Source organism: Phacochoerus africanus, chromosome 1 (assembly GCF_016906955.1).
Source record: "Phacochoerus africanus isolate WHEZ1 chromosome 1, ROS_Pafr_v1, whole genome shotgun sequence".
In the NCBI taxonomy this organism is placed as follows: Eukaryota; Metazoa; Chordata; class Mammalia; order Artiodactyla; family Suidae; genus Phacochoerus; species Phacochoerus africanus.
Window position 1 is genome coordinate 172,254,453 of NC_062544.1, and position 25,252 is coordinate 172,279,704.

A 25,252-nucleotide genomic window follows, 5' to 3' on the forward strand; every position below is an offset into this window, starting at 1 on the left:
CCTCTTGTTAAGATGATCATATTACCCAAAGACATGCCAAGTCTACACTTGTTCTGCTACATATTATTATTCAGCATTTATGGAAAAATATTAAATCTCAGCATTGTGAAGAGACTGGAAAAAAGGATGGGATTCAAAGCTCTCCTTTTTGGGCTACTGTGTGTTCTCTTTGCCTCTCATATTTATGTACCTGTACCAGGCAACATTGAAGAATATTGGAAAGTAATGGCCTTGGATGCAATTGCTAAAACTTGTACATGTGTGGTAAGATTAACAATTTTTTTTTTCTCCTGGATATTGCGACTTGTTGACAAAAAACAAGTGCTTATGAATGCTCCATTAATTACCATTTTAAAATAACCACTGCTTGTTTATTTGTAAGCATAAATCAACCACATTAAATTAAGTAAATAAAAGTTGCTATATCTGTGAAAAAGAGAATTTTTGCCTGCAAGGATTTTATGTCTAAATGTAAATACACCTGTATTGTGACATGCATCATAAATAAATGCTTTGAAATTTTTTGATAACTTGACTTTGAGTTTTCAGGACATCCTAGTTCCATATTTATCCTGTAGGTTACAGATAAGTGTCATTCATTTTTGTACCTGTTTGGTATTGATTTAGGGCTCTTACCTTTTCAATGACTTTCACTGTCCATCTTTAATTCTAAATTGCCAGATTTCAGGAATTTTCTAACCTGGAGTACTCAGGGAGGACTCAATTCAAGCAAAAATAGCTCTTTGGAAAGGGATGGATGTGGTTTGAAACTAACATTTATGAACTTTTAGAATGTATAGGCTTTCTATAATATTTAATGCACTCATATCCCATTATCCTCTGATTATTTTACCAGTTTATAGAGGAGGAAAAAGATGCTCAGAAAAGTTCATGCAGCTAAAAAAGTGACAATTTCAGAGTTTGAATATAGGACTGCCTCATTTCAAAAGCAGTAGGAGAAAATAAGAACAACAACAGATGATCAGGGAAAAGAGAGTAATCCACATCATAAGAGGGAGAAGTTGTGTCCTATGGTGCTTTGGACAACAGATGACAATTCTGTGAAACCTCAGGAACTCCTACATGTGTCTGCTGAATCCTTATATATTTCTCTTTGATCACTTCCAGAGGTATACCTCTGCCATTACTGTCTCTTTCCCCAGCGCTTTTAAGCCTTTATTTAACATAAAGGGGAGGAATATATGAGGAAACAAGTGTCAGCTCCACACTTGTTATATTTTCTGGTTATTTTATGAGTATTTAAAAGTCAAAGTGACTGATATTGATATTATCATCAAAATTACATTAGCAGACTATTCAACTCTAAAATTCTACTTTTTTACCTAAAAATTATCCTCACATTGTTCAGCTGTAATAAAATTATGCACTTTATATATTCAATATTATAAATGGATTACCCTTTATTTTTAAAAGATAATAAGAGCCTACATGTAATTAAATATTATTTTAGAAAAAATAACAATCTTTAGCTTTTCTAGGGAAAACAATTTTATTCTTGTCAGCACTGAAATTTTGTGCTCAAAGTTGTGATACCATTAAGAAAGATTAATTTTTAACATATAAATGGGAAATAAAAATTACAGGTTTTTGATTAAGTGGCCTTGAAAAATAAATGTACTACTATGCATTTGTATGTTAAAATGGAAGATAGATCTGGTAAAAGAAAGTTTGCCCAACACTTAAAAACTTTCTAACCCTTCATGTACTTTTTTTAACCTAGGAAATTGGAATGATAATAGTACATACATTGCAGGATTGCTCTGAGAATGAAAGATTATGTATGCTTAACCTTTAATCTAGTAAAATAATCTCTAAAGTGGTATATTTTTTATTGTTCAGAAAATGCTTAAGTATCTGTTCAAAAACAGAAAACAGCTGAGGAATGAGAAACGAGGCAGTTTGTAAAAAATCTAACTTTTTACAAACCAATTCACCAAAATGAAAAATTAGCTGAATTCATATTTATCCAAAACTTACTTTCAGGGATATTCTACTTGATTATATTCAATTAGCATGAAAACACTCAAGAATTCTCATTAGTGAGGAATAATTAAATAATTAAGTAGGACAAGATTCAATGAATACTTAGGTGTTAGGCACTCTTCCATGTGCATTAGAAGTTCTAACTTATCTACCATAAACCACTGAGGGATTTATTATTTTTATTACAATTGTATAGATAAGGAAATTGGAGTACAGAGAGTAAACTGTTTACTCTTACAGACAGTAAGTGATGTCAGAAGAGGCCAGTCTAGAAAAATGGGCACAGGTTTGGCTTTGACATTACTGACTGCAATTTGGAGTTTTTGCATACTTCCCCATTATTAAAGTATAGGGATTAAAATGTTCTCTAAGACCCTGGATTATCTTAAACCCTTTAGAATGATTATAGTAATAACAGCTGTTTAATGTACTACTGACCATGTGATATTTCAGGTTTTTCTTTTGAGTAAACTGTACAGTGTCATGTCACAAAAGTCCTAGAGAAGCTGGTTAGAAATATCAAAAATAGGAGTTCCCTGGTGGTACAGTGGGTTAAGGATCTCAGCCTTGTCACGGCTGTGGTTTGGGTTGCTGCTGTGTTATAAGTTCAACCCCTGATTCGGGAACTTTCACATGCAGGTGTGGCCAAAACAATAAAACCAAAAAGACCTTTTTTTTTTTTTTTTTGCTTTTTAGGGCCACACCTGTGGCATATGGAGGTTTCCAGACTAGGGGTCGAATTGGAGCTGCAGCCACAGGCCTGCCACAGCCACAGCAACATGGGATCTGAGCCAGGTCTACGACCTACATCACAGCTCATGGCAACGCTGGATTCCTGACCCACTGAGCAAGGCCAGGGATCAAAACGAGTCTTCATGGATACTAATAGGATTCATTTCCTCTGTGCACCGCAACAGGAACTTCCCCAAAAGAGTTTGATTGAATGTGGGATTGTGGGAGTGGGAGTGAGGGATGAAGTACAGGAGTCTATTTGGAATTGAAACTCAAGACATTTGAATCCTTAGTAGTGTGATCATAAAATTTTGGTTTAAATAAAATATGCTGTAAAAAGTTAAAATATGACAGCATGCCCCTAAAAAAAAGATAGTTTAAGACCTGGAAATTTTTCTGATTAAAAAAAGTACAATTAAGAAATTATTACAACAGACATAAAAAACTTGCCAGTAATTGACAGCTTTTGAATGACACAATTACTAATATAAAATACATAAAGTTGAGATTTTTAAAGGCAACAAGTTTATGCAATAAGATCTACAGAGTATTATTTGGAAATAAATTTTACAAACTGCTTATTTTGCTTATGTTTTCTTTTTCAATTTTCTCTTTTATGCATTTAAGTTTATTTAAAGATGAAAATGTTTAATTTTGTTTTGCTCTTACAGGCTCTGTGTTTTGAAAATATAGGTATTATGAGATATGAAGAGTTTATGTCCATGATATTCAGGCTGGATTATACCCAACCACTTTCAGATGAATACATCTCTGTGACTGACACAGCATTTAATGATATCCCAGTACACTTGTACTTGCCAAAGAGAAAGTCAGAAACCCCAAGAAGAGCTGTAATCTACATTCATGGTGTTGCATTTTGTTTTGGAAGTTTCAGTAAGTTCATCATATAAGGAAAAAGTCTAACTGGCTGTGTTTTGATTTAGGAAGTATTCAATATTTAACATAAATATATGGACATGCATACATGATATACGCATACTTATATGTATAATATCTATAGCGAGAAATACTAGGTAGCTAATAGAGAGATAGGCATAGACATATGTTTTGCAAAAATGTATCATGGAGATTGTGATTTCTGTTTCTGTTTTTATTTTGGTAAGCTTTTTCTTCTTTTCAGCTTTTATGTTAAGTGAACTTCTATCAAATGAAAGTAGGGTATGAGATACTCAACTAGTAAAACTTTTTATCTTTGGGATCAGAATATTTTCAGGAGCCAAAACATTGAAGCAACACAGATGTCTTAAATGTAAATCAGAAGCATACAATGGTGGTGGCTACAAGATCAAGTTTGTAAGTGTTGATAATAACAATGCTAACAGTGGTAAAGTTTAGAACAGTCGCTAGTCTCAATTCTAAATAGAAAACACAAAACAGACCCATGTTATAATAAGCTCTTCCCATGAAATCTAGTTTGCCTACTTATCCCTGGTGGTGATTCTAAAAGGCATATACAGCATATTCAAAGCAAAAACATGTAGAGATTTAACTTTTATTAAAACTCTGGAAAGCTATCACAGACTGGTGCTGGTAAAGACTCTTTGGGACTGATTTGGAAGAATTTTATAATATCCAGGTTAACAGGTTATCTGAATATTCTTTTTTTTTTTTTTGTCTTTTTGCTATTTCTTTGGGCCGCTCCCGCGGCATATGGAGGTTCCCAGCCTAGGGGTCGAATCGGAGCTGTAGCCGCGGGATCTGAGCCGCGTCTGCAACTTACACCACAGCTCACGGCAACGCCGGATTGTTAACCTACTGAGCAAGGGCAGGGACTGAACCCGCAACCTCATGGTTCCTAGTCGGATTCGTTAACCACTGCGCCACAACGGGAACTCCGGTTATCTGTATATTCTTCAGGAATCCTCATAAAATTTGTTTTCCTTCTCGATGATTTTGAAAGAATCTAAAAAAAAAAAAAAGAATTCTAAAGCATATACTATGACAGGGAAGGGAAGAACAGTCATTTTCTACTGCCTGTAAGGTATAAAGTATTAAGACAGTGCTTCTCAAATTTTAGCGCCTCAGAAACAGCTAGAAGGCTTGTTAAAATATTGTTGGGTTTCACCTGCAGAATTTTAGATTAAGTCTATGGTGGGACCTGATAATCTGCTCTTCCAATTATAAATTAGTTTCCACTTACTGCTGTGCTACTGGTACGGACACCACACTGTGCTAGCCTCTTTCTGGTGGTCACTGCCACCTGTGGCCCATTCTGGCTCAGAAATCCTGTGCAGTGTGTCTGATCATCAGCTCTCTCTCTTCCTGTCAATGACTATTTTAAGTCTGTGTATCTCCAGGCTCCTAGTGCCTTCCAGCCAACTAGAGATCAAACTTATTGCTTTTTCAGAGGAAGTAGGGTATGAGGGATTATATGCTCTCAGATTTTTGAAACTTTCATCTTTAGCTCTATCCCTCTCTTCTATAAATTGATTACCAACCATACCATCTCTAACTCCCTTCCTTCTAATACTTTCAGAGGAAGAGACATCTCCTCTTTTGACAAAATTAGTCTTTCTATTTTGTTTGATATTATATGGCTCCCACACTATTATTTAGCTTCATCATAGTATTGCCATCAATTGTCTTATTTTTTTTAATTTTGAAATGACTCCTCCTAAACCTGTTACAGTCATTCTTAACTTGAAAAAAATTTCCCTGCTTGACCATGAATTCCTCTCTCTGATTAGCCCCTTTTAACTGTACTTGTCGAATAAATTTCTATACATATAGGCTCTAGTCCTTGCCTCTTTCCTTGTTTTTCCACTTTTAATTAATTCCTCAAACTCAACAATCCACTGCATTTGATAAAGACTGCTATTTCTCCTCTTGGACATTCACTGCTCCTCCCTTTGTTTTCTATGACAAAATATCCCCTAGATTTCCTCTGCCAGTCATTATATTCCCAGTCTCTCTCTCCCCCACCCCTTCCTCCCCACCCTAATCTCTCATATAAAAACAAAACAAACACAATAACAGATTTTCCATATTTATTCATCAATGTTCTTGTCCCCCAGAATCCTCCCCCTCCCTTCCGGTTTAGACTCTGCACACTCTCTTTTCCAATTCCTTATCTTCTCCAAATATCCACATGCTACTGCTATGCAGTTCTGAATCTCCTTCTCTGACACTATTTCTGAGCTCTGGATCCACATATACAACTATCAATTAGATATTTACAGTTGGATGAACCACAAACCTCCCAAGCTCAATATGGTCACACACAATTCATCCTCTTATGTCCAAACAGCCTTAGACAACAAACAAATAAAAAACCACCATCCAACCAAATCACTCATCCTCTTGAATACTTTCAATAAATAACAATTATGGTCAATAATACACTGTTCCTAGTGCTCACATTAAATTACCATATCCCATTCATTACACTTCTGAACACCTTGACTTCATTAACACAGTTTATGTCATTTCCTGGTCCTTTACAGTACTCCTTTCTGATGCCTCCACCTATTTCCTGCTCAACTTTATTTTCTACCTTTAGCACTCTGGATCATTCTGACATGCATTAAAAGAAGGCTTCCTGGATTTCCTGTTGTAGCTCAGAGGTTAACGAACCCAACTAGCTTCATGAGCACAAGGGTTTGATCCCTGGCCTTGCTCAGTGGGTTAAGAATCCAGCATTGCCATGAGCTGTGGTGTAGGTCGCAGATGCTACTCGGATCTCGTGTTGCTGTGGCTGTGGTGTAGGCTGGCAGCTACAGCTCCAATTCGATTGCTAGCCTGGGAACCTCCATATGCTGCTGGTGGGGCCCTAAAAAGACAAAAAGACAAAAAAAATTTTTTTAAAAAGGAGGCTTCTCTAAATTCTTCAGTGATTCTCTTCAATGAATGAAATAAATCTTTAGAAAAGCATTCAGATTTCCAGGTTCTTACACTCTTTAAAAACTTTTTCTTGGTAACTCTCTTCTCTATTGTTCCTACCACATTGAGCTGCTATAGTTCACCAAACATTCCATGTATTCTTATAAATCTTTTCCTGACTGTGCTTTTCTAGAATGCCCTTCCCACTCACTCCAAGAAAACTCTTACTTATCCTTTTATATTCAAGTAAAGTACCAGTGTGTGTGTGTGTGTGTGTGTGTGTGGTCTTCTGTGGCTTTAAAAGATTAACAGTGTCACTTTGCAGTTTATATATGCCTGATATCAACAAACCTTATTGTGTTTCATAACTCCCTTGTGTGTTTGTTTTAGCATTTCCCCAGTAAGTGGCATCACCTCTTGGTAGCTAGCAAAGCACTTTCCATACAATGAATGTTCAGCAAATGTGTTTTGGGAAAAAAATACACTGAATGACTGAAAAGGACTACTGTTGTTGATCTCTAGAGGGATTATTATCCAAAATGTTTTCCTAGTACTATCTCTTATGTCATTTTCATTTCCCAAATGTTCTCAGTAAGCTAGATTTCATCTATAATTTAATTTATATCAGGCATAAGATGGTTAGCATACCCCCCAAAATGTGCTTTCACAACACTAAAGTTTTTTAAGGTTTATGAAATATCTAAGTGTTCATAAACATATTACTTGGAACTTCAGTAACCATAAGAGAAATTCCCACAGATGGGGATTTGAAAAATTCTTAGAAGTATTCCTGAATATTAGATTGATTTCCTCTTCCTTGACAAGGTCAATGATTGTGACCAGTAATTCCTAAAATTGTGAGAATTATTTTCAGGACACAATATTCCAACATTCTGCTCAACTGAATTCCAATTGTCTTTTTTCTAATCTTTTTGTTTTTTGTTTTTTTGTTTTTATTTTTGTTTTTTTGCTTTTTAGGGCTGTACCCATGGCATATGGAAGTTCCCAGGCTAAAGCTACAGCTGCCTGCCTACACCGCAGCCACAGCAATGAGGAATCCCAGCTGTGTATGTGGCCTACACCACAGCTCAAGGCATCACACTATCCTTAACCTACTGAGTGAACTCAGGGATTGAATTCACATCCTCATGGATCATTGTCTGGTTCCTTACCACTGAGCCACAACAGGAACTTCCCCAGTTGTGTCTTTTTTCTATGTCTTTGTTTTACACTTGCATATTATTTGTTTGTAGGTATGCTAGAACTTATATAAGTAAACTATAAAGGACTTAGAAACTTTTTATTTTTTGACAAATCAAGACAGATACTACTCCCATTCTCTAATATTTGCAATTTTTTCTAGGCTTCTTTTTTTTTCTTCTGTAAAACTTGCCACAGTTGCTTTCAGAACTAATAAATATAAGAAAATATTTCTCTAGTAAACTTTTTACATACTTTTTTTTTAACTTATCCTATTATTTTCTTTTTTGTACCTGGGCTCCTCAAGTGATATAAATTCAATAAATGAGCATAAATGACAGAAGAACATGAGCTGACAAGTTATATCAGAAAATACTGTTTGATTTAGAACAATTCAAGATAATGAATGGGAAACAAAAACTTAAACTGACTTTGGTTACAAGTAAAAAATTATTGGGAGATAAAAATGAAAATAAGTTTGAAATATGTCATTGAGGTGCTTTAAATGTGAGGGTCAGAAGTCTCTTTATATCTTGTACATTTTGGTGTTCATTTATGCATTGCCTTTTCTTACAAACTGTTAACCTAATCTTTAATGAAAATACTATATTTTTACTTAACATCAGATGATTTGCTTTTATATTTTCAAGGTTGTTACACACTCAGTATTTAATCAGCTTTACTTTGAAGTTTTGCTGATACGTGGGAAACACCTTAGAAAAGTTTGGAATCTGATCATGATTCTAGCATTCTCTGAATATCTAGGACCTTGTGGTAAATAAAGTAATAGCAAAATGTCACAGATTTGCCAAAGTGTTGTAGCCAGGGCAAGATAAAGGATTTGTGGGTACATAGGGAAGGAGTGTGTGTGTGTGTGTGTGTGTGTGTCCAAACTGAGGGAGAGCCAATATGAATCTAGCATGTTCCTGTATCAAGCATGCCAAAATGAATATATACTTCTAAGGCCTCACACTCCCTTGCTAGAGGCTCTCTCAAAACCTAGTGCTTTGCATTAGACTGTCTTAAATGCCCAGGTTATTGGGCCATTTCAAAATGTGGCATTTTCAAACAATATGAAAGTTTTGAGGAACCATATTATTCAGTGTTGTGGTTTTAGAGTTAGTACATCTATTTCTTTCTCCCCTGAATTCTGCATCAGTTGAAAGACTTCACAGAAAATCCAAGTAAAGGTAAGTCAAAACATAACCATTACTTCTAAAGAAGACTTTGGAGAATGTGTATTTAGGTGTTATTATGTCACTTGACTTAGATTAACCTATCTGCAGTGCCCAAGAAACTTGCTTCCTGGAGGAGCAGAGCAGAATAGAATGCAACAGGCCACAAAATGTTCTAGGGAAGATCATTGCGTAGCAGTCAACAGGAGAAAGCCTGAACCTGGCTTCTCTTCCTCAGAACACCAATTGGCAAAGTCATTTTTTACCCCTGGAGAGAGTGACTGAAGATACTCTCCTGCAGAGTGTGTCATGCTGATATACATACATCTTCAGAGAAACTGGGGTATGAGATAAAGGTTCCTATGCAAGTCACATTTCTTTCCAAGTCCATAGCAATAAGCATATCTGTTGCTTTTTAATTACAGGAAGTACTTTGACACTAATTTCTTCATTTCAGAGCAGAAGTCTTTTGACTTCCTGAACAGATGGATGGCAAACAAACTTGATGCTCTTGTTGTGGGAGTAGAGTAGGAGAATGATTTTTCTTTGGCTACTATGATTTCTGCTTTCACCAAGTAGAGAATTGATTTCCAAATCAAGTCAGCTACTCCTCAAATATAGTTTTTTAAAAGATTGATGTATTTTATTTGTCATCTTTACAACATAGACCATTCCTCAAGGGGTCCTATACCTTGTTATTCTCCTATGATTGTGAGAATTTCTGAGTGACACCAGGGTTAGCATTCTTAAAAAGACTGTCGCCATAAACACATCAAACTCAGGCTCCATAAGGCCCTAATTATGCCCTAAGTAACACAGAAGTAACATAGGAGGAAAGAAATAAGTTCATTAACATTGGGGGTGTTAGGCTGTACTGGGGCTAATAATAAAATGTTTTACTTTAGAATAATTCTTGTTTGAAAGTAGCAGAGGAGGTAAAGGATAGGATCATCTAAGAATTTTAAGTCATTCTCAGGAAAAATGATCTTTCATTTGTATTTTACTAGAGCATAACATAATGTCTTAGGATAGGTCAGCATTTTCTTTTTTTCTTTTCTTTTTTGCTTTTTAGGGCTGCACCAGTGACATATGGAGGTTCTCAGGCTAATTAAGGGTCAAATTGGAGCTACAGCTGCAGCAACGCAGTATCCAAGCTGCATCTGCGACCTACAACACAGCTCATGGCATGCCAGATCCTTAGCCCACTGAGGGAGACCAGGGATCAAACCCGCAATGTCATGGTTACTGGTCGGATTTGTTTCTGCTGTGCCACATCGGGAACTCCAGGTCAGCATTTTCTTACCGTGTTGGTATAGTCTGGATTTCTGAAGCCAACATTCTCAGGAGGAATTTTTTTATTCCCTTTCTTCTTTAGTCCATAGTAACAAAAACATACATTGGAAACTTCTAATCTCATAGTTCTTAGAGGACATAGTGACATAGTTGTAATTTGTTGTTGGTGTGGTAGTAATGTTTCTTTAGTTGGAAGCTATGGAACTTTAGAGAGAAAAGTAAAGTAAAAAATGGATCATCTAAACAATGATTGTCATTACTGTCATTATGGTTACTTACAGCACAAAGAAGAACTTCCTATTTTCAGGGATATTTCTAATTTATAATATTAGGAACTCTTTTTTTTTACCTTCCATAGTTTTTGAAGTAACCAAAATCTTATCAATTATACATGTTTTAATATAGTGATATTTTTGTGTCTGTTTTATATAATCTAGAAAATCCTTATGATTTGTGTTGTTCTTTGCTCTAAAAAGTCTAAGTGTACTGGATTTAAAGTAATAGATACAAACATCTTTTTGGGCCATACCTATGTTTAAATTATACTTTGTTTAGGATTTTCAAAATACGATTTATAATACAAATTTAAGGATCATCTCATCAAAATTTAATGTTTACCACAGATATTTACAAATTTTAACATTCTGGAGAACAAAAATAAAAGTTAGCTATGAGAACAGGCTAATAGACGTATTCTCCTGTTTTTGTTGGTTAAAAAAAAATGGGAGGGGGAATCCATTTGTATCCATTGAAAGAATGGTGTGATAGTTTACCTTACAAATGAATTTTCCAGAAACAAGAAGGCTTCCTAGCATATTTAAATATTATTTATTTCAAAAATTTTATCTAGAATCAACTCCTGGGCATTACCCATGATGAGATATGTGTATTACCAGTATGTAGAGTTTTTATCTAATGACCTTGAAAAAAAAATAGGGCATTTGCTTGCAGTATGTGCTCATCTGCTGCCTTCAAAAATCCAAAGGGCTTTTTTTTTTTTTTTTTTAGCAGTTGGATTGTTATTTATATTGAGAATAGGATATAAGCTATAGAGTATCTCTGATCTAAAATATACTTGGATTAAAATTTATGCTTACATTCCCAGGGTGTTTATAACACTCTCCTTACTCCTCACATCCAATGCCATCCATGGACCTTAGATACAAGATTGAAAACTGTATTATCAACTTTTAAGTTTTTCATAAAAGAACTAATAGAAAACTTAGATTTAATCTTTCGTAGATTAAACAATAGAATAGAGAGTGGTATTAAGTTACATCTATTTGGTATCTTAAAGCTACATGGATAGATAAAGTCATAAACAGTACTTCCAAAAATTGCTTAAATACGTTTTTCTTTTTTAAAGCTATAGACTAGCTCCTCAGTACCACTTTCCTGCTCAGTTTGAAGATAGTATCACTGCAATCAAGTTTTTTCTTCAGGATAAAATTCTTGAAAAATATGGAGTGGATCCTGCCTGAATCTGTATTTCAGGAGATAATTCTGGAGGAACCATAGCAGCAGCAGTGACTCAACAGGTACGTTATATTTGTCTTCATATTGGGAGGTGGAGGTCCAAGTTCACTTTTTTTTTTCCCCCCAGATACCCAGTTCTTTGAGCACCATACATTGAAAAGCCCATCCTTTCTCATTGGGTTATGATGATGCTTAAGTCTAAAATCAATTGACCATAATGTAACTATTTCTGACTTCTCTTTTCTGTCTATACTTAATGCTAATATTATTGCTGACTTCAGCTTTGTGATATTTTTTCAAAATTTTTTCTAGTACTCTCTATATTTTCTATCAAAATATTAGGATGTTTCATCAATTTCTAAAAAAGAAAGGCTAATAGGATTTGTGATTGGCATTACATTAAATCTATAAATTTGGGAAGGATTGACAGCTGAGTAATATTGAGACTTCCAATTAATGCTTATGGTCCTCTTCAATTTCCTCGGTAATATTTTACTATTTTCAGTGTAGAAGTTTAGCACATCTTTTCTCAAATTTATTCCTGAGTTATTTTGGAAAAAATTTCATCTAAAATAATATTTTCTAAATGTTTATTGATGGTATATAGAAATATATTTGCTTTTTATATTGGCCTTTCCAACCATATCCTTGAAAGTTTCACTTATAAATTCTAGGTTTTTTAACATTCTCTAGGATTTTCTATACAATCATATCTTCTTAACTATAGACAGTTTTCATTCTTTCCTTTCACTATTAGTGCATTGGCTAGGGCTTCCAGGACAACAGTGAATATAATTATCTTGCTCTGGCTCGTAGGAAGAAATAGTTCAACAAATAATATTTCACAACAAACATCTAAAAACTTTTCACAGTTGGCTTTTGTCAAACTGGAAGTTTCTTCTGTTCCTAATTCACTGATAGTTTTTGCATAAATGGGTACTGAATTGCTAAATGTTTTTAATGTATATATTGAGATAATCATGAAAGTCTTTCTCCTATATTTTTTTAATGTGGTAAATTATGTCAATTAACTTTCAGATTTTAGTATGCTTGCCTTCCAGGCATGAGCCTCATTTGATTATGATGAGTTGAAATTTTAATATACTGTTGTTTTTCATTTGCTAAAATTAAAGATTTTGTGGTTTTGAGGGATTTAGTTTTATTTATTAAAAATTCTTTGTCAGGTTTTGACATAGGCTTATATTGGCCTCATCAAATCACTTGGGAAGCAATCCAACTTCTCTAAAAGAAAAATTTTTTCCTCTTAAGTTTGAAATAAAATACTCAGGCTTGGAGCACTTGGAGGAATATTATAAATATGCATGTATATTTATATTTTATATATACATAGACAGGCAAATATACATAGACAGGCAAATATACCTACACACACAAACACATCTATCTATCTATCTATCTATCTATCTATCTATCTATCTATCTATCTATAAATATCTATGTATATACCAATCTGTAACATCACAGACACATACAAAGCCCTATTGTGGAGCCAGAATGGCAGTGTGGCAAAGCTTCACCTTTGGCTGTGTACCCTGGGCCTTCTTTCAACCCAAGACACTCCACCTTAATCCCCTTCATGTTTAGAGTCCTATACGAATTTTCTTATGGGGAAAAAAAAGAATTTCATTGCTCAAAAGACAGTTTACAAACAATTACCTGAGCTATCTTCCAACCTGAACTAATTTGGAGTGTATTTGAAATAATATATCACTTATTAGAAGGCTCTTGCTCAGGTGGAATGGGAAGTGTGATAGAGAATGAAAGTTGGAGACTATCTCCTCTTTGAGATTATATTACCAATTGCTATGCCAAGTCATATAGCAATCTGATCTTGAACTTTATCTAAAACTGGTTTTGTGGCTGCAGAGATTTTGAAAATTGCCCAACAATTACCTGACAATGATCAAGCAACACCTTGCCACACCTATAATTTCTGCTCGCACATTATATTGGCTTGGCTTGGTAAGTGGAGAAAGCTTTAGCAATGATAATTAGATGTAGCCATAGAGATTTTTGAAGATGTGAAGACTTGCCTTATAGCTTTCCCACTGGGCAATCCTAAATGTTAACAAAGGCACCAAAAACAGATGCAATTCTTAGTAAAATTTGTAGAGCAGTATAAATTTGTCATTATTCTAGTCTTTCTATTAATTATACAAGAACACAGTATCTCTTTAATGTACAGATCTGTTTAAAGAGATTGCTACTGAAAATAGTGCATAAGAACTCAGAATGCTTAAATAGCATAAAATACTTTCCTATTTATTTTTATAACCATATTTTAAGTTATTTGTTCTTCATGGTCTGCTAAGCTTTCTACATGAGCTATATTTTACACAAAATTGTATTACTTGTACTAAACTTATTCTTGATCTGGGTCATCAGAATGAACTTTTACTTTGTAATTATTATCAACCTTTTTTATTTTTCGAAGTCTTATGATCCTGTGTTTAATGGTATGTTACAGATTTATGGCTTGAAAAACTCAGTTTCAGTAAGAGTACATCACTGAGAGATCAATATTGTTGTGTACTTGAGAAGACTTCAAGACGGTATATTAGATTAGCTTTTCCTATATGGATAAAAAGGATGACATTATTTCATATAAATATCACAATATAGGAGTTACCATTGTGGCTCAGAGGGTTAAGAACCTGACTAGTATCCATGAGGATGTGGATTGGATCCCTGGCCTTGCTTAGTGTGTTATGGATCTGGTATTGCTGTGAGGTATGGTGTAGGTCACAGATGCAGCTCAGATCCAGCATTTCTGTGGCTGTGGAGTAGGCTGGCAGCTGCAGCTCCAATTCAACCCCTAGCCCGGAACTTCCATATGCCTCAAGCGCAGCCCTAAAAAGAAAAAAAAAATTCACAATATAAAAAGATTAGGGGGGCAAATAGATTCTAATGTAACTTTCCTTTTTGGACTTTTTCCATTTTTCATTTATACCCCCATTGTTAAAAGGGAATGAATGTCAAGACAACTTTGAGATTTTTTTGGCAATGTCACTTAATGTATCCTAAACCCACTAATGTTGCTTGCCTGTCACTTTTCTGAACATAGTCACTTAATCTTTAATTAAGAGGAACAAATATTTTAAAATGTATTCATAGCATATACATCTAATTTCATGGCCATTTCATCCATTTTTATTTTAAATAATCTATGCACTGTTTTATTTATTTAGGGTCACAAATATCTTTCTAATTTTAGTACATAATATGAATCATTTTTATTTGAAGTAATTATTAAGTTAGCCCTCTTCAATTTTTAAAAAACTAATTAAGTACTTCAATATAGGTCATTTAAAAAGGAAGATGTGATATAAGGTGTTTACATTATTATTATTATTTTATCTTTTTAGTGCTGCACCTGCGGCATATGGAGGTTCCCAGGCTAGGGGTGGAATCAGAGATACAGATGCTGGCCTATGCCACAGCCACAGCAATGTGGGATCTGAGCCATGTCCGCAACCTACACCACAGCTCACTGCAACACCAGATCCTTAACCCACTGAATGAGGCCAGGGATTGAACCTGCATCCTCATGGGTGCTAGTCAGATTTGTTTCAGCTGAGCCACAACAGGAACTCCATAAGGTGTTTATATTAAAGTTTATAGTTGTGACTTTTCTAAATATACCATTCATACTAATTTGGATCATTTGTCAAGATATGGCCTTGCCATCTGATTTATAACAATATTTCTAAGGCCACATATGATCTTACATGTTTGACACTTAAACATCATTTAAAAAGTTTTTAGGAGTTCCCTTTGTGGCTCATTGGTAATGTATCCGACTAGTATCTGTGAGGAGGCAGGTTCAATCCCTGGCCTCGCTCAGTGGGTTAAGGATCCCCTGTTGTTGTGGCTGTGGCGTAGACTGGCAGCTGCAGCTCCTATTCGACCCCTAGCCTGGGAACTTCCATTCACCATAGGTGCGGCCCTAAAAAAATAAATAAATAAAAAATTTTACAAGATAGTCTTTTTTAAAAAAGTTATTGGAGTATAGTTGACTCACAATGTATTAGTTTCAGGAGTATAGCAAAGTGAATCAGTTATAAATATTCATATATCCATTCATTTTTCCCATATAGGTTATTACAGAATATTGAGAGATTTCCCCATACTGTACAGTACCTCCTTGTTATCTATTTTTTTTTTCTTTTTACTGCAGCATGTGGAAGTTCTTGGGCTAGGGTTCAAATCAGAGATGCAGCTGTAGGCCTATGCCACAGCCACAGCAACAGTAGATCCAAGCCCCATCTGTGAACTACACCACTGCTTACAGCAACGCTGGATCCTTAACCCACTGAAGGAAGCCAGGGATCGAATCTGCATCCTCACAGAGACTATACTGGGTCCTTAACCCACTGAGCCACAATGGGAAATCCTAGTTATCTATTTTATGTGCAATATTGTGTATACATTAATCCCATCCTCCTAATTTATCCCTTCCCCTCCCATGGTTCCCCCTTTGGTACTCATAAGTTTGATTTTTTAAATCTGTTTCTTTCTGCTTTAGAAATAAGTTCCTCTGAATCATTTTTATTAGATTCCACATATAAGTGATATCATATAATATTTGCTTTTCTTTGCCTGACTTACTTCACTTACTATGATAATCTTTAGATCCATCCATGTTGCTGCAAATGGCATTATTTTGTTCTTTTTCGTGTCTTAGTTATATATATATAAATATATATATATATACACATATATATACACACACACACACACATATATCTCCACATCTTCTTTATCCGTTCCTTTGTCAATGGATATTTAGGTTGCTTCCATGTCATGCTATCATAAATAGTGCTGCAATGAACACTGGGGTGTATGTATCTTTTTAGATTATGGTTTTTCTCTGGGCATATGCCCAGGAGTGGGATTGCTGGATCATATGGTAGTTCTATATTGAGTTTTTTAAGGAACTTCCATACTGTTCTCCATAGTGGTTTCACTAGCTTACATTGCCACCAACAGTGTTGGAGGGTTTCCTTTTCTCCACACTCTCCAACATTTATTGTCTGTAGGCTTTTTGATGATGGCCATTCTGACTGATATGAGATTGTACCTCATTTTAGTTTTGATTTGCATTTCTCTAATAATTAGTGATACTGAGCATCTTTTCATGTACTTTTTGGCCATTTATCAAGACAGTCTTAATAATATATATTAATTGGAAAATATAATTAATGATGACACAAAAAATTGACACCTAGCACCATATTTCTATCATTTTTGTTTGTTTATCTCTAAGTAATCACAACAGCTCCATGTTACACAAACCACCTGAAATTCATTGAAAGCAGAAACACCTGTCCTGTATTACTTTGAATCTTGTATCACTATTGTACTGGAAGCTTCTATTATCTGTGCTAACCAAATCAAGAGGAATCACAGAAGCCACTGTATAGTCCAGCACCATTTGTTAGCTCTTGAACTAAGCAACCCTCTCATATATATATCCTTCTTGTCTGTTACTTTGTGTTCTGTCCTGGTCATTCCTTTTAACTTGCTGTGCCTAATTTGTCAATCATATTTTTTTCCCTAAATTTTTTTTGTCATTCTTTTTAATACAACTTTTTTTCACCATTTAAAACCCTTGTTAGCTTTTGTCTTAGAAACACTTCTGATGAGGTCTATAACATCACTCTCTGTGTTCTCCTCTTACTTCTCTTCCATTCGGTTTTATGTGAGACAAACTTCTCTTTAAATTTTGTATTTCTAGGGCTCAACCTTTGGTCATTCTGTCCTTTGTCCCATTCTCTGCCAAGTCTCCTGGCTTCTGCTCTGATTCATTTGCAGAAGGCTCTGAAATCTATGCCTCCTACGGGGACCACTATCATGAGCTCAAAACCCATATATCCAAATGTATTTCTTCACCTAGATGTTCTATAAACTCCAGAAACTCTTCCAGGCAAACCTCCTCTGTACTGCCTCTATTTTACCTGAAACAGTTTATATGGTTACAGGTATAGTGATTATATTATTTGTTGCATGTACATATCCCAACTGGACTCAATGTTTCAGAATCTGGGATAATACTTTTTTTTTTTTAGGGCCTCACCCTTGGCATATGGAGGTTCCCAGGCTAGGGGTCTAATTGGAGCTACAGCTGCGGCCTACACCACAGCCACAGCAATGCCAGATCCGAGCCACGTCTGCGACCTACACCACACCTCATGGCAACACCGGATCCTTAACCCACTGAGCAAGTCCAGGGATCAAACCCTCAACCTCACAGTTCCTAGTCGGATTCATTTCCGCTGTGCCATGACGGGAACTCCTGGGATAATACTTTAAAAAAAAATCTTTAAATTTACCAAACCCTGGGAACAGTACCATAACCTGAGTGTAGTACCTCCTGTCTTCTACCTCCACCCTTCAGACTATCCCATGGTTTGAACTCCTCCTCTCTTCAACCTGTTTTACCAGATTAGCTACTTTCTTTAACCTGTACCATTGTTTAATAGAACACAATCCCTCAGATTATCTTCATTGTATCTTTGTAGAAAAAAATTAGAGATTACATAAAGGCACTGCTGCAACAAGCAACTACTTGTTCCTTTTTGGAATCAGGTTGGTTTTGCCCTTTGCCTGAGAAGAACATGGGTGGATTAATTTTGTTTCCTTGTTTATGTGGTCACTGTTTGTTTTTTTACCTTGGCTCTTGGTCAAAAAAAAAGAAGTCCATAATGTTACATCAGAGGTAAGAAGGAAAGTTTAGTGAGTGATGAGGTTAGAAAGGTTGGTGGGGCAAATCATGAAAGGGCCTTATGATTTTGTTTCCTTGAATCCAAGTGCACTGTGAAGTCATTGAAAAGTTTCAATCACACTTGTATTTAAAAAACAAACAAACAATTGTTAGTGTTGGATTGGAATTTGATAGAGGTGAGTTTAGGGAAAGAATTACAATACTTTGAGGAACGACTAGAGAATAGTAAATTAGAATAGTGGCAGTGGGAATGGAGAAAATGGATGGATTATGAAATAAAAAGACGTGGAACCAATAGGCATAGGGAACTTCAAAACTGCATTTGAAGAGTGATGAATAAAGAAGAGTCAAGGAAGTGGGTTTGGTGTTTTGTGCTATATACAAGAGGAAATTCATTATAACACACTAACCAGAATGTCTTGCTTGTGGTAAACGCTCTTTGAACATTAGCAATCATGATTTCTCAAAGAGTAGATGGGTTCTGATCCAAAGTAAATTCTGAAAGCTAGGCTTATGTTTAAAAGTGGAGATGGGGCTGGTAAAAAATGTCTATTCTAGAGAAATAAGGGAAATGAAAATAGGAGAGAATTAGGTAACAGACCAGATTAAGCAAGTGATCAAAATGGTGAAAAGAAACAATGTATGACAATGTTCCTCCATCATATAATGATACTTACACAGGGTTGGGGGAGTGTGTGTTTTTCAGAAGCTTCCCATGGTCTAAACCACAGTTTATACAGGAGTTATTAAGATGCTTGTCCAGTTCAGACATTACCTCTGCATCTTCAAACAAAATGGAGTTGAGCCAATTTTTCCTATGGTTTGCCAGCAGAAGATCAACAAATATTTCCTGAAGCATTCCAAAGATAAGTTATTGGGTTCTTTGCACATTTGTTTCAATGACAATAAAAAGTATAGTTGATATTTACTGAGGGCTTTCTGTATGCTCAGAACTGTACTATGGATGTCAGGAAACTGAGGGTTTCTAAGGTTTACTATAACATGTCCAAGGTCATAGAACCAATATGTTGTAAATCCAGATGGCAAAACCAGATATTAAAATCTGAACCATTGAACAACACTGATTTTAGGCTTCCCTTTCCCAGTTGACTGAGCATTGCACCTGGACATGGTGTCACCATGAATCCAGCACTTTTAAGTCATATGCTCCCTTTTACTGTCCTACTTTTAAAACATAAATGGGAGGTGAGATTTTTGAGAGAAGAATAAAGAGCAGGAAAAGACAGGATGACTCCATAAGGAGGAGAGTACATTCATCATGGGCTCTTTAAACGGCCTTATTTTAGTCTGTTCGAGGTGCTTTAACACAATACCACTGACTAATTTTCCAATAAACAACAGAAATTTATTTCTCAGAGTTCTGGAGGTTGGAAGTTCAATATCAGAATGCCAGCACGATTGGATGGGGAACCTCTTCCAGCTCACAGGCTTTTCATTGTATCCTCACATGGCAGAAGTGGGGAGCTAGCTCTTTGAGGCCTCTTTTACTAGGGTATTCATCGCATTCATGAAGATTCCACCTCATGACCTAATCACTTCTCAAATGCCCCATCTCCTAATTCTATCGCCTTGGTCAATAGATTGTCAATATATGAATTTTTGAGGAACATCAAAATGTAGAGTATGGCAGGCCCAGTGTAGGAGCTCTCTGGCTTCCAGTATGGTTGGAACAAGTGTCCAAGAATGAGGCCAAAAACCCTCTAATATTGAAATTCCTTTATGGTGGTCCATAGTTCATCCAGACACTGACTCTCTGTATTTTGGTGAAATTGGGTGTGATTGGGTAGGAGTGGTCGATGGAGAGGAAAATTAGTTGGCAGGGAAGCACACAGTTGTTGTGAAGCTAGTGCTCAGGGTTGAAAAGTTAGGTGAACAAAAAGACATCACACAAATTAATATTTCTCCTATGTCCATCTTTCTGTGAATGACAGACAGTAGATAAATTCCTGTGGATGTGTAGGGATTTGGACAACACCCATCAAACCAGGCAGCTAATGAAAGGGACCCTTGTGAACCAGTGGGTTGAGGAGCAGTGGCTGATTAGGGATTTAGTGCAAGAACTGTAATAAACTACTCTCACAATGACAATAATATCAGTGGTGTGACCTATAATTTGAACAATTCATTAGAGAGTCCAGTTGGGTAATTTAATAAAAGAGGGACAGTGTGAATAATTTACATAGGAGAATTTTACTTTAAATATCATACATTTAGGATTAATGGTGTTTAAATATAAACGTTTAAATGCATCACATCCACTGTGCTCCCACTGAAATAATGTTGAAAAAGACTATTGAAAAAGATCAAGAGTAAGAATGGGCTTACATCTTCCATAATCACTTAATTACTGAGTTATCTGAAAGTCCTTATTTTATTGAAAAAGTAATAAAAATCAAAACAGACATTTTAAATACAGTTACTGGTGCTGGTATCTAACCTTCAAGGATATTACTATGAGTTGGATATGTTCTCTCAACTTTCTTCACTTTTTACTTTCATTCTTGTTTTTTTGAAGTAATAATATCTTTTTTGTTTGTTTCTCTTTTTTTTACTTTATTTTTTATTATTCAAATGAATTTATCACATCTGTAGTTGTATAATGATCATAACAATCTGATTTCACAGGATTTCCATCCCACAGCCCAAAAGTAATAATACCTTGAAATGAATGTATTACATATATTTTTGCACTCAGGTACATATGAGCTGCCCACAAAATGAGGAATACATCTATTCATGTGATATTCATGTCAAATTCATAACACAGTCCATTCAGGGCTTTTTCACTATTAATATTTTTGGTTAAGTGTTAATGTTTATTGGTACCTTTGCACTCTGATTATCTGGTTATTCTTGAGTCCATGTGGGTCTAGAAGGAACGAACTAAGCTACAGCTAGAGTACAATAATTCATGTTATTGTTGGGGCCTATTTGTTACATGCCTGTTACTATTTCTTACGTCCTATGATCTCTGAGCCCAAGGATAATGTCCTCTTTTAAAATAAACTGTAGACTGAACATCGATATTTATTCATTCATTTTCTATTATTTTTTTCAAACTGTATTAACGACTTTACTATCTTAGACCCAGTAACAGATACAATAACATATACTAAACCAATGTTTGTGGAATTCAAAATCCAACAGAAGGATCATTATGGACATTTTTATAAGGGGAAAGTGATCACTGGCTTCAAAGTGGTAAAGGTATTTGGACTTGAAAAGGAGTTTAAAGAAAGAGAAGTTAACTTGGATCAGGTGTTTACATGCATAATCACATATATGTGGTTATAAACATAAAAAATGTATATAAAATATCCAAAAAGATTCACACAAGATATAACATAGTTGTTGAGACTACAGTAAAACTGCCAAATGTAGAGGATCTAACCAGCAGGTACTCTTCCAATGTCTTGAAGGAGGTTGACTTTGAAATGAGCTTTAAAGGACAGGAGAGGTAAGGAAAAAGTACTCAAATTGCAATGCAAAAAGTGACATCGTAGGGACATATAGGTGGCAAATAGTGACACATTTGTGGGAAAGCAATTTATTTCATGTGACATTCCAGAAAGGAAGCTTAGGGCCAGATAAGGGTGTTGTGGATTCTATTCTGCCCAATCCCTGTGTCTCTGACTACTGTCTGTTTCTTTTCCTAAGTTTAGGATATTGAAGGTAAGATGTTGATGGTGGACCTTTGCTTAGTAAATCATCTACCTGATGGCCCCTGGGAGAGGTTTGGGATCTAGGGGAGTTTGTGTCAGGAGACTTCCTCTTGGCTTATTTTCATTCCAAATTTGTCAAGCTTCTAGCATCTTGGGAGTGCCACTAGGTAGGTGGTAGGATGCCCGTTTCCTTTTCTGTTATCTATAAATTTGGCTTATTTATTTATTTTTGTCTATACACTTTTGCATTTGGATAATGTTTCTTAAAAATTATGGTATAGGGCTTAATCTCCAATATATATAAGGAACTTGTATAACTCAACAGGAAAAAAAAAAAAAACCCAACTGAAAAATGGGCAGAAAACCTCAACAGACATAAACATTTCTCCAAAGAAGACATAAAGATGGCCAACAGGCACATGAAAAAAATGCTCAACATCACTAATTATTAGAGAAAAGCAAATCAAAATTACAATGAATAATTTGTAATTACTCACCACAGTCAGAGTGGCTATCATTAATAAGTCCATAAATAACAAATGCTGGAGAGGGTATTGAGAAAAGGGAGCCCTCCACTGTTGATGGGAATGTAAATTGGTACAACCACTATGGAAAAAAGCATGGAGGTACCTGAGAAAACTAGATATAGAATACCATATGATCAAGCAATTCCACTCCTTAGCATATATCTGGACAAAACTTCCATTCAAAAAGATACATGCACCCCTGTGTTCATTATAGCACTATTCACAAGAGCCAAGACATGGAAACAACCTAAGTGTCCATTGACAGATGAATGGATTAAGAAGATGGGGTACATACGTACAATGGAACACTACTCAGCCATAAAAAAGAATGAAAAAATGCCATTGTAGCAACATTGATGGAACTACAAATTCTCATACTAAGTGAAGTAAATCAGAAAGAGAAAGAAAAATACCATACAATATCACTTACACATGGAATCTAGAATATGGTACAGATTAACCTATCTACAGAACAGAAACAGACTCATGGACATAGAGAACAGACTTGTAGTTGACAATGGGGAGGGAGTGGTATGGAAGGGAGTTGGGCTTAGTAGATGCAAACTATTACATTTAGAATGGATAAGCAATGAGGTTCTACTCTATAGCACGGGGAACTATATCTAATCGCTTGTGATAGAACATGGTAAAAGGTAACATGAGAAAAAGAAAGTGTATATCATGTATTACCGGGTTGCTTTGCTATGCAGCAGCAATTGACAGAACATTGTGAATCAACTATAATAAAATTTTTGAGAAATTTAAAAAATGTATGGCATGATGTTGGGAACTTTTGTTTAATAGCCAAATAATATTACTTTAAGCTTTTAAAATATTTTAGAATATTTTAACTAATATTTATTTTCAATATTATTTTAAATTTTGGAATTAAAATAAGATTATTTTAATAGTTATGTTTATTTCTCCTATACATTTTGATTACTTCCAGAATTTCCACAAACCTGTATATACTGTCAATTTACCCTAAGAATATCATATTTAGGTTATTTCCATTGGTGATTTTTGACAAAACATCACTAGATATATGTATCTCCCGCTCTTCCTCCCCTCTTTCTTGCCTCTCTCATTCTTCCCCCCACTTTTCCACTGAACAGAACTCATTTTACACACCAACTCGATTAATGATAATGCACCAATTTGCTAAAGCGAATCTACCAATAGTTTGTGCTGTTACCATGGTCATGGAGCTCACGATATGATATCTACTGCTCCTGGTCTCCCCAATTGCTCTTAGTACAGACCAATAATGCCTCACCTCCTGCTATATGCTTTAGAGTTTTTTTAAATTGAGATATAATTAACAAATAAGATTGTTTTAGTTAAAAATGTACAACATAATAATTATATACATACATACCATAATAAATCTACTTAACGTCCATCAACACATAAAGTATTTTTTCTTGTGATGAGAATTTTAAGATTTAGCAACTTTTACAATATGCAATATTGTATTACTAGGTATTGCCACCATGCTGTCACTATATCCCATACTTATTTATTTTATAATTGAAAGTTTGTATCTTTCTTTCTCTTTCTCATACATACAACCAAAATTTTGGAAACTACTGTTGAAATAAGCTTGACATTTTTTTCATGCCACTGAAAGACATAAATATTGTGAAACTAATTATAGTAACCATCAATTTATATAGATTTGTTTATTTCAAGAATGTGTAAATTATTAAAATTAAATTTCCTCCTCCTGGTGTTTTGAAAGTCTTTGCCTTACAGGACATCATCATTTTTTTTTTCCAGGTGCAGAGTGATCTTGAAATAAAACATAAAATCAAGATACAAGCTCTACTTTATTCTCACTTACAGTTAATTGATTCTTATTTGCCATCTTACCAAGAAAATGAGCATGGTATAATTCTGACAAGGGAGATAGCCCTAAAACTTGTGAGTTTATATTTAACAAAGGATGAAGAATTTCCCCAGGCAATAAGAAACCAACACATGCCTCTGGAATCAAGACATCTGTTCAAGTATGTTAACTGGAGTACTCTCTTACCCAAGAAGTATAGAAAAGACCATGTTTATACTGAACCAATTCTTGGAAGATCTAGTTATTCATTGCCAGCACTTATGGATATCAGAGCATCACCATTGTTGGCTGATGACACCCAATTACAGAATTTGCCATTAACCTATATTCTTACCTGTGAATATGATATCCTGAGAGATGACAGGCTTATATATGTTTAAAGACGTCAAAATGTTGGAGTTCAAGTTGCTCATGACCATGTTGAGGATGGATTCCACGCAGCCTTATCATTTATGACATCACCATTGTATTTAAATCTAGGTCTCAGAATAAGAGATATGTATGTTAATTGGCTGGATAAGAATTTATAAATATACATAAAATATGTAATGGGTTATAATTTATAATATTTTGTAGTTATAATGCAAACAATATCATTTATATTATCTAAATCTAGATTTGAATCATTTATAACATTCACTGTATTCCTTGAAATAGTTATTAATTTTTCTGATTCATAGAACCTGCATATGTAAAATGTACATAATCCTCTATTTTCTCTTTACTTA

At 35.0% G+C, this 25,252-nt stretch overlaps 1 protein-coding gene across 1 annotated transcript; it reads left to right on the plus strand.

Annotated features, from left to right (window-relative positions):
• The first annotated feature begins 126 nt into the window (after nt 1-126).
• Nucleotides 127-25,070, plus strand: AADACL2 (arylacetamide deacetylase like 2). Its single transcript, XM_047754971.1, is given in 5 exon segments — nt 127-264; nt 3,408-3,630; nt 9,409-9,478; nt 11,611-11,782; nt 24,455-25,070. Coding segments are annotated over 5 exon segments (1,203 nt in total). The 3' UTR covers nt 25,055-25,070.
• Nucleotides 25,071-25,252: the final 182 nt, after the last annotated feature.